This window comes from Eucyclogobius newberryi, unplaced genomic scaffold, assembly GCF_026437365.1.
Source record: "Eucyclogobius newberryi isolate DKJ021-1_F unplaced genomic scaffold, fEucNew1.0.hap1 SCAF_3, whole genome shotgun sequence".
Lineage (NCBI taxonomy): Eukaryota > Metazoa > Chordata > Actinopteri > Gobiiformes > Gobiidae > Eucyclogobius > Eucyclogobius newberryi.
The window spans coordinates 11205571-11216975 of record NW_027315945.1 but is presented as its reverse complement, the minus strand read 5'-3'; the positions used below and the strand labels follow the sequence as shown (position 1 = coordinate 11216975).

Sequence of the window (11405 nt, the reverse complement as noted above, 5' to 3'; positions counted from 1 at the left end):
ACGCTGACTGTATGAACAACCGTGCCGTGTGATTGGCTGTGCGTGTGTTTGGGCAGCCTTGGCTCCACCGGCCTTGCCACGCTGACAGGCTCACTGGCATTGATGGAAGGGGGAGATGTCTGGTGGGCCGGCTGACAACAGACTGGAATATATCACCTTTATTTCTATGTGAGATGCGGAGGTTTTCAGGTTTTCATTATCGTTTGGTGAAATAGCACATGTGGAAGATATTCATGGTAGTTTTATTTTGCAGTTTGTGAAAAGAAATTGAAAAGAATAAAAATGTAAATTGATCCATAATGTCTAATTAATGTCATAAATATGTGGCGTTCCCTTGAAAAAACTGAGATAATTTCAGATATTTTCGAGAATAAATGAACCGTATTGTTTATGTAGATTTACATTTTTTATCATGTCATATTATTTATCTTCATCATGGTCGTATTATTGCACATTGTCATATTATTAAGATGTATTCCTGTTCGTTTAATTGGACAGGACATGTAAACATGAGGGTGGTGAATAGTGAGAAGCAGGAATGTCAAGATGTTTCACTTAGTCGATAATTGTAATTATTCAGGTCACAATATAATTTTGTAAGAACCAAAAAATAATAATTGTGACTGTTTTAGAAGCAAAATTAAGTATTTTTTGTACTTTGTTCAACAAAAAATAGGCCTAAATATAAAGAACTTTTTAATCCATCTGTTTGTTTCACATAATCGTGAATAATTGTTAAATTGTAATGTGTTTTCTCACAATAATCATAACACTAACATTTGATATGTCACATCCTTAGTGAGAAGAGACATTGTTAGCATTGTTAGCGACTCCAAACTCCTGATCCCAGCATTAGCCATGTCAATTAAAGCTACACAGTCATACTTTTTATAATTCCAAGAGAAAAAGTAAATTAAAGAGTGCCTGGATCATTAAAAGAAAAGCATTCTAATTGGGTTATTTAATGGTAAATGATCATTTACTGATAAATATGCATAGATATGGCTTGTTAAGGGGAAAAAAACCTGAATGAATTTGTTTGAATTTTAATATTTGTAATATTACTTTTTTCTATCTTCTATAGTATTGATGTATGCTGGTGTAATGAAATCAGTGTGTATGGTCCACCTGCCCAGACATTTGCCTGACAAAACATGCCAGAAATGACTTTGCATGAGAGACCTACTGGCTATGGTAATGAACAGTAAACCTGATACTATACCAAGAATAACCTCTTTTAAATCAGCAATAAAACAAAAAGTAGGATTTGTCTTAATGGATTGGGTTTGGTCAGTAAAATGAGTGAAGCGAGTAGCGTAAGTGTTGTCCCTCGCTGTTGTGGATCATATCTCAGATTCTCAGATTTCTTGCTTGCTCTGGACACTTGCTGCGTCTCTTCCAGTTCACACACTCTAAATTTAGCCAACTTATAGTCAGACTAGATCACACGGGGACCAAAAACTACAGCGCGCAGGTCAACAAACTGGACTGACACTGGCCCTCTCCAGAAAGAAGGATTGTATTGGCAGTAATGTAATTGACAGCAGATTTGACCAAGATGATATGCAGGCTTCCTCTCCTAGTCGTGCTCAGTTTGTTTGGTGAGTTTTCCATCTTGAAAAGTTGATTTGCTTATATATAGATACTAAAATGTGTGTAAACTTGTATCTTCGACCTACAAAATACAGTTGTTGTTGTTGTATATTTAAGAAGTTTGTCAATGCCAAAGCACATCAATTAACCAGTAAATACTTTTTGTTGGATATTAATAATATAATTGGGTAAAAATTTTGTATTTAGTAATGGGATTTGTTCCTTTTTAATGGCATATTAAATAAACTAAAAGATAGAACTATAATAGTAGTAATGGGGTGGACGATATTGACAAAAAATTATATCTTAATATCAATTTGTTTGGAGTATCTCAGACAGTATTATGTCAATCCAACAGAAATGTGTTAAAATGGGTCTTTAAACATATTTGTTGAGATTTGATTATCAGACAAATTTGAAATGCCTGTAAAACGAGACGTGCCGAAATATCACTATAACTTATTAATTTATATTTCTAATCGGCTCTTTTTGGAACATCTTTTACCCTAAACATTATGCTCAGTATATCCAAAAAATTATAATACTGCAATTGTGTAGGAAACATGCAAAATTAGTTTGTAGTGTATTTTCCAAACAAGGCTATAAAGCTGTAGAATATGGATCAGTTGTAGTCATTTGGACAACCTCAACCAAGACATTTAAAGGCACATTTTAGCACAGATCTGATGCATTGCTAAAACATATCTTTATTGAGATGACAAAATAAAGGGATTATTTTTTGTCAATATGACTCACTCAAGCAACAGCAGGATCAGAAGCAGAAGTTGGTACTTAGCTCCTATTTCCTCACATGCTGTGTCCCTGAGTGTAGTGCCCCACGCCCTGGGCGCCTGTGCTGAGGTGGACTCTATGACTGAAGCTGTGGCCGGGCAGAACTTCCTCCTGGGCTGCATCTCCTGTAAGAGGAGAGCGGAGGTTTCAGCCTGGACCACTGTGGACTGGCACTTCAGACCCTTAGGAGAACAAGAGTACAGGCACGTGAGTACAACTGCTTTTTGCTATATTCTATAATGTATGTAGTTATCTAACAACTAAAACTAATTTCAATATAATTTGCCAAGCTTTCATATTGTCATGAAAACATCCTTGAATTGTCCAAATGTAGTAGTAGTAGTAGTTAGTAGTAGTAGTAGTAGTAGTAGTTAGTAGTAGTAGTAGTAGTAGTAGTAGTAGTAGTAGTAGAGTAGTAGTAGTAGTAGTAGTCGTAGTAGTCGTAGTAGCAGTAGTTTTCAATTAAATACTAAATTCTTTGTGTTAGTGCTAGGCAATTAATATTTGTCTATGTTTTTAAATATTTTTAATTTGAATCAAGATCAGTCATATGTAATTCTCAAATATACAGTCGTTTTTAATTTTTTGGATTTGGACAAGATCTCTTTCCACAAGTTTGTTTTTGCACAGCCGTGTAGAAAGATCTTGTGATGTGTTTTTATTTGGAAAAAATATTAAAAGAAAAATATTAAATTAAAAATATGAACTGAACCACACAATTTATCAAAAATAATGTCAAAATCTCATCATCTTATGGGAATTGTCTCGTCTCCCATCACTAAGTTTAATCAAAGAATATGTAGTGTGCGGTGACTTTTATGGATGGGCAAGCAGACTTGGGGTGTTAACATTTGCACGAAAAAGTGAAAAAAAAATGAACAAGCATGGGATTCAAAGTGTCCCATGTGAAGGGCAAATGCCTATCCTACTGAGCTAAATAAAATAGGCTCCCTTCACTGATTAATTCATTACACACGTTAGCGCTTTAAAATGTATTTCAAACCAACATCTAATCATTAGAAACATGAACAGAGCCTGAGCTACAAAGAAAGATGGAAAAGAGGAAAGAATCTAAGGTTTGTGCATAATAAAATCCAGAGCAATAAAAGCTGTTGAAAACTGGTCGTACACCTGTGGATTTAAGTTCTCTGTGGTTTTTAGTAGGAAAGAGGGAGGAGATTGAATTTAAAATGTACTGGGAAAAAATAGAGTGGTTAAGTAGATTCATGGAATATAAAAAAAGTGGTTAATATAATGAGGTGTTTGTCAGGATGTGAATGGGGGGCGGATAGAGCTGCTCTTAAAAACATATACAATGCTTTGATGAGATCAGTGATGGCTTATGGGTACCTGATGTATAAGGAAGCAGCCAAAATGCTAATTGGGAGATTGGAAATTGTGCAAAATGCTATTTGTCTTTAAAGATAGTTTCGAAGTCACTCTGAACATGCGCAAATAGGGCAAAACCTACAAACATCCCTGATTCCCACACAGGGTTAGTCAGCGTGGTTTGAGCATAGATCCATGGGTTTGAGGTTGTGCGGTCCTCAGAGCGCATGCACAGGCCTCTAATTATACCTACATTATACCATTATATGTTGGCATTTCCACATTCATAATTTGATATTTATTCATTTAATTTTGTCTTTTGAATCATTTATATTGTGTTTTGTACTAGTTTTGTTCTTATTGGTCTTTTATTCTGTGTAGAACATTGTAATATTCTTTATCTTATAAGACATTTTGCCGTCCCAGATCTTCCACTATGAACACCCGACCTCCGACATCCTCCTTGAAGACTTCAGCGGGCGCCTGGAGTGGCGCGGCACCCAGCACGAGGACATCCAGATCGGAGCCATCTACCTGAGCAATGTGACCTTCAACGACACAGGGACGTACCTGTGCACCTTCCACCGCACGCTCCACCTCCCCGGGAAGAACGAGGAGGTCACGGTGGAGAAGGAGGTGGAGCTCGCTGTGGTGGCTGTAGGTCAGAGGAGCTCCTTCATAATAATGTATCTCTAGCAGACGCGGTGGGAAGTGTGGCTCATCAAGTACAGTATTGGTGGTTTTCAGATCCAAGAACGGGACGATGTCGTGTTCCCAGAGAAGTCACTACCACAACGTTGCCATAGCACTTAAAAATATCAAACTAAATATGTCTTTTAAATGGTCAAAAGTCCTCAAAATGGTGCCTATAAACAGGAAGCAGAAACCAATGAACTGATCACATTGTATACTAATTTTAAATATTCAAAATTCACAAATGTTGAGCCTGATCGTTTCTATTAGTAACCGGAACTTAGAGCTCAAAATGGTGGGCTAATGTTATGATGTCATCTGAAACCCAGCAATAGCACACATGAAACACAACACACACTTTGCATATTACACTGATAAGGTAAATATCTTACTGTAAAGATTGATTTCATTGCTCCATAAGCTCCAGTGAGCAAAGCATGTGATTATGTGCATCAAGCAATTCCAGAAAGCAGCACTTTTTCAAACAATCTTTCTAACTTGAACCATGTAAATCTGACAAATATTTTAGAACGGTGGGGTCAATGGGCTGTGGTTCATAAAGAGGTCCCTGGTGTGGAGCTATTGGTCATTTCACCATTCCAAAAATAATAATATTTTGTTTTAATTTGTAATTTTTTATTGTCTTTTAGTCTACATTGCATCCTAATTTCTTTCAATCGATGAAGAAAATAAAAAGCTCAGAGGTACGTCTGCTATAAGTCTTTGCTATATTGAAAGTTTAATTTAAAAAAGTCAAAAGTTCAAAAGTCGTCTTCAGCGCATTACTGATCTTTCTTTTGTTTCTTCATGAACTGCTTTTTTGCCCCTGAAGAGCCCCTTTTAGGTTGTCTTCACCTTTAACTCTTGAGATACAGTGAGCACTCCCAGACTTTCTTTAATCAATCTATATTCATTGTTATAGCAAAAGGAAATTATTTTAAAGTCGAATGATTTAAGAGCGAAGACATTTTGCCAAGGTATCGCCATTTCAAAGTCACTTAATTTGAGGACAGTGAACTATAATAATCAGAGTATGTTAATGATTATTGCACAGCAGGTTAATTGCAGTGGCTCAGTATTCACATAAAAGCCTGAAATTGACAGTTCTGTCCCAGCTCTGACCATGGCATACTGTGTCATACTTGTGTTGTTCTGCAGCACCCTTCTCCCACCGTTCTCCCCCAGGGCAGCTGTGTCTTCCTCTGTCAGACCAGTGTTTGTGTGTTGTCTTACCCTGCAATGCTTCGACTATTTATGTAAACGTACATTTTCATCCAAACGGTTTTGAAGGTCATTTTGAAATCGACACCTAATAACAATTTGAATTACAATCATGCAGCTGTAGTCCAAACGTCATTTTCGTGGCCCGCCAGCTGCATGTACTGAAACCTTGACTCTGGGTACACAATAGCTGAATGTACAGACCCATTCTTTGCCCGTTTACTCACTCTAATTATGTTTGTGCTGTGTTTTTTACAGCCAATCGAGAGCTGACGGCGGTGATATCAGAGATCATGATGTTCGTGCTGATCGTGGTTCTGCAGCTGTGGCTCATCGTGGTCCTGGTGTATTGTTACAAGAAGATCTCAGCGGACCACGAGCGTCGAGAGGCAAAGAAAGAGCGCAAGGCCCAGGAGCAGGCGTGAGTACATGCTTTGAGGCCTGAACAAAATAAATACTAGCATTCAAATAAGGCAAAAGAGTTAAGTAATTGTGTACATATGTATCATAAGGTGGCATAAAGTTTCTGTATACAGCTTGCCTGACCCGCCAGCCCCGCCCACATTCTGTTCAAATGCGTCTCGGTCTGGAATCGGACCATTAGGAGGCGTCAAAAAAAACTTTCCAGCATTTACCGGTCCAACCACCGCTGCTAATTTGTGTCACGTGTCTCTCAAATGTGGAAAACTTTGTGTCACGTGTCTCTCAAATGCAGAAGACGTCTCTCAAATATTTTCGGAACATTCAGAACAAAATATATAACTTCATTTACCTCAGATTTACAGAGCTTAGTGCGTCGCTTGTTGACTCAGCAGAAGTCAGCAACGTTTCTCAGTCTGTTATTTTTTTTCTTTCCTCGTAATCCACCATGTTTGTTTGGACACAATGCGTTTGTCTGATAGGTGTATGTCGCCTGTCAATCACTCCCTTTGGGAATTGGCGCGACTGGGTTGGATCCCAGACCCTCAGGTTTTGTAAAGTAGTCTGTCAAAATGTGTTGGGAATGGCTGGTCAGGCAAGTATACAGTGGCAGAACAGCCTCCTGTACAGCTTTCCCCGCTTCTTCTTTAGCTCATGCTCCAGAGTGTTAACCACCTCCTCCAGCAGGCGGCGCTGTTCTTCCGGTTACCTCAAAGCTTCCGTCAACTCCTCTGACTTCTTTAAAATGGCCGCCTTCTCCTCCTTCATCCTAGCTTTGTAACATCTGTGGCATATTCCTGTTCCAGGCGGCTCACTCTCTCCCTCAGGTCTTGGATGATGTTCTCTTCAGTGTTAAGTTCATCCTGTTTCAACGCCAAGTTTATTTCCTTCTCCCGCTCCATGGATATCTCTATACATGCGTTCACACATCCGGGAACTTGTGCAGTGGCAACCGAGTCCGCCAACAGCACGTCTACTACATACGAAATCCAGGAAATATGAGGCCAAAATGCCAAAAACCTGCGTTCTGTTAGGACATTGCTCTGTTGACTGACCAAGGAATGATAGCTTTGTCGTGTACCTTAGTTTGCGTCTAAAGAATCAAAGTATTCGTAGCTCATTATGCCGCAGAAAAGGATGCAGTCGTGTTGGTTTTTATATATCGCGTGCCCCTTTTAAAATGGCCGCTATGGGGAAGTCCCGGCTGTATGATGGCACCGCGAACGCATATATTTCATCATCCATTTTTTTTTCTCCGTAGTGTCAAGCTGCTGAACAATCAGGAGCTTCCCATCAAGCTTCTTCTACCATCTTTGCCATTGAGTAGACACAGCATCTCTTTCTTAGTAACGCCAGCTCCAGTTCTGTGTTTTTATCTTTATCTCCTGCAGCGAAGCATTCAGATCCTTTGTGTGCTTTTTTTTGTCGCTCCCACTCTTTTGATCTGGATTTATAATTCTCCTTGAGCTGATCCATCATTTCTTTTAATTCAGCGACCTGTTTTTCAAGGCCTCTATGTCACCACCTTTGCTCTTAATCTGGCATTGCATGTGGTCACGCTCCTTGATACTTTCACTTTCTTCAGTTTGGTTTTTAGCATCTGGATTTTTCTGGCCTGTCTGTCCATCGGCATCTTGTGTTGTTCTTGTCCCACTTGCTCACGACTTTTGAGCTGCCGTTTAAGGTTTTCATTTCCCTCCCGCATTTTGGTCTAATTGTCTTCCTCAACATCCATTTTGTGCAAAAGGTTGTCTGTCGAGCCCATTATTTTTGCATGCATGTTCTTCATCTTCAGGTCCACCTCTCCTGGCTTTGTGAACGATTGAAACTCCTCAGGGAACAGTCTCTGCTTGTCTTCAGGAACATACTTGCTTCGCACTTCAGTTGCTGCATGTACGGTTCTTGTTTTTGTTGTTGCTTGTACTGGCAGCTGGCGGCCAACTGCAAAGGTGCACTTATCACCACACACTGTAGTTGTACGTCTTCTGTGGATGTACGTCTTCTGTAGTTGTACGTCTTCTGTGGATGTACGTCTTCTGTAGATGTACGTCTTCTGTAGTTGTAAGTCTTCAGTAGGTGTACGTCTTCTGTAGTTGTACGTCTTCTGTGGATGTACGTCTTCTGTAGATGTACGTCTTCTGTAGTTGTACGTCTTCTGTAGTTGTACGTCTTCTGTGGATGTACGTCTTCTGTAGATGTACGTCTTCTGTAGTTGTACGTCTTCTGTAGTTGTAAGTCTTCTGTAGATGTATGTCTTCTGTAGTTGTAAGTCTTCTGTAGTTGTAAGTCTTCTGTAGATGTACGTCTTCAGTAGATGTACGTCTTCTGTAGTTGTACATCTTCTATAGTTGTACGTCTTCTGTAGTTGTAAGTCTTCTGTAGTTGTATGTCTTCTGTAGTTGTACGTCTTCTGTATATGTACCTCTTCTGTAGTTGTACGTCTTCTGTAGTTGTACGTCTTCTGTAGATGTCTTCTGTAGATGTACGTCTTCTGTAGATGTACGTCTTCTGTAGTTGTACGTCTTCTGTAGTTGTACGTCTTCTGTAGTTGTAAGTCTTCTGTAGATGTACGTCTTCTGTAGATGTACGTCTTCTGTAGTTGTACGTCTTCTGTAGTTGTAAGTCTTCTGTAGATGTACGTCTTCTGTAGTTGTACGTCTTCTGTAGTTGTACGTCTTCTGTAGATGTACGTCTTCTGTAGATGTACGTCTTCTGTAGATGTACGTCTTCTGTAGTTGTACGTCTTCTGTAGATGTACGTCTTCTGTAGATGTACGTCTTCTGTAGATGTACGTCTTCTGTAGATGTACGTCTTCTGTAGATGTACGTCTTCAGTAGTTGTACGTCTTCTGTAGATGTACGTCTTCTGTAGATGTACGTCTTCTGTAGATGTACGTCTTCTGTAGTTGTACGTCTTCTGTAGTTGTACGTCTTCTGTAGATGTACGTCTTCAGTAGTTGTACGTCTTCTGTAGATGTACGTCTTCTGTAGTTGTACGTCTTCTGTAGTTGTACGTCTTCTGTAGTTGTACTTCTTCTGTAGATGTACGTATTAAGTAGTTGTACGCCTTCTGTAGATGTACATCTTCTGTAGTTGTACGTCTTCTGTAGATGTACGTCTTCTGTAGATGTACGTCTTCAGTAGTTGCACGTCTTCTGTAGTTGTACGTCTTCTGTAGTTGTACGTCTTCTGTAGATGTACGTCTTCAGTAGTTGTACGTCTTCAGTAGTTGTACGTCTTCTGTAGATGTACGTCTTCTATAGTAGTATATCTTCAAAGTATGTGTTTTACGCTATACCATAAAAAAAAAGAAATTCAATTAAAAAAGAGAGAAGGAGAGAGAAAAGTTGTTGTTGTTGTTGTTGTTGTTGTTGTTGTTGTTGTTGTTGTTGTTGTTGTTGTTGTTGTTGTTGCTGCTGCTTTAATGGCGGCTGGCAGCCAACTGCAAAGGTGCATTTACCGCCATCCACTTTATTCTTTATTCTTTATTCTTTAGACCTCGAGTGTCAGTTTGAAATGACATTGAAATGGCCTTAAATATTCCTTTGTCATCAAGCAGGTAGAATGTCTGATGTCACGTTCATGTGTTGTTATATTGAGTGGCACTTCAAATATTGAAATAAATCAATTGTTATAAATAATTTAGTTGCTGTGAATTATTAACAGTTAATTTTGAAACACCTTTTGGATGCAAAAGTAAAAACAAAAAACAAAAAAATGAATGCTGTTTTCTAATGCATGCATGGTTCAGTCTCACGATTGTGTTTTTAATGTAAATTGAAAAGAATTACAAAACTTGGGACTGAATGTGTTTAATTAATGAAATATACAAAAACTGAGTATGATTGGCTTTGAACTACATCCTCATCCATTAAAAAAGTTTAATAGTAAATGTCACATATGTTATATATACCGGAAACTGAAACCATTCATAAAATATTACAATAATAAAACATGTTGGTAAAAAAAATAAAAAATACAGAATGAATTAGTATTAAAGTGTCTAATCTCGCCATATTTTGTATAAATAAGGAATTAAGATGTATGTTTTGACTTTGCAGGCTCTTGGAATCTAAAGACGTGCAGCTGGAGTAACTCTATCTGTGAGTGAAATCAGAGACGTCCTCTTGTGCTGTACACTTCATGACGGCTTAGAACATGTGTACATCTCACTTATTGTTTACTGTATCTGTGGGATTCAACACCACCAACTGACTTATAGAGGTGGAATCATCATGATTTGTTACATAAGACAGATAGGAAAATTTTAATATTTGTATTGAATTGTAATTTTTTTTTTTTTTTTAAAGATTTGCCTCATAGTTTGTTTCTGTCTACAGTATCTCAACAAATGCATTTGATTTTGTATATAAAATTACACTCAATAAAACATACATCACATTTTTCTCATGATTTTGTGTCATTAAACATTCACTAAACTTGCCAAAATCCCAAGACTCCTCAAGATGATGGCTTTAAGTCTATTCATTTGCAGAGGTGGTAAAAATTGTACTCAAGTAAGAACAAAGTAATGGTCCAGGAAATAACTCAACAAATAAGTATTACAGGAACCACATGAGTAACATCTGATTTATTGTAAGTGACAGGACAAAACATGAATGCACATAATCTGGTGTTTTCAATCAATCAACACAAAAATGAGAAAAACAAAATCATATCTGAAGCAGCTGTACAAGAACCAATAATGTTCAAATTTTTTTTTAATATTGCCAACATAAAGCTTTTGTCACTTGCAGACTTGATTACAGAGGGAAGAATAACTTAGGCCTTTACTCGAGTAATAAATAGTACTGTTACACCGTCAAATATGTTCCAGTGGCGGAAAAAGTACTAGAAGTAAAAGGAAAAAAAAAACCTCTATAATAATGTAAAAGCATCACATTAAAAAAATCTACTGAAGTAAAAGTATTGAAGTACATCTTTAAAAATCTACTTTAACAGTAAACAGTAATGTCTAATTCACACAGATTTTGAGAATTGAAAGAGAAAGAGTTGTTCCTGGCAATTTTTATCTTTACAGTGTTTTGTTTGTTAAAAATTGGACTTGAACTAAAATGTAGGCAAAATGTCTCCATAAACGTGCTGAGAAAAAATAAAATAAAAATAATAATAATTTCAGCAGGTCTAAAAAATACTTCAAATATAAATCTGCTCTAAAATGTAATGAAATAGAGTAAAACATATCGACTATAAAAACATTTAAAAAAAAAAGTAAAGATACTGAACAATTGTACTAGAAGACGGTACTTTTACTTTTGTACTTTGTTACTTTCCACCACTGTGTAGGAGTAAAATTATGGTGTCTGAAAACTACTCAAGTAAATGTAAGTACTGCTC

General features: G+C 37.6%; 1 protein-coding gene across 1 annotated transcript; it reads left to right on the top strand.

Annotated features, from left to right (window-relative positions):
- The first annotated feature begins 1309 nt into the window (after positions 1 to 1309).
- Positions 1310 to 10393, top strand: LOC140374434 (sodium channel regulatory subunit beta-1). Its single transcript, XM_072461326.1, has 5 exons — positions 1310 to 1601; positions 2426 to 2592; positions 4141 to 4375; positions 5887 to 6049; positions 10109 to 10393. The coding sequence occupies exons 1-5, from the start codon at positions 1559 to 1561 to the stop codon at positions 10140 to 10142; spliced, it is 642 nt and encodes a 213-aa protein (XP_072317427.1). The 5' UTR covers positions 1310 to 1558; the 3' UTR covers positions 10143 to 10393.
- Positions 10394 to 11405: the final 1012 nt, after the last annotated feature.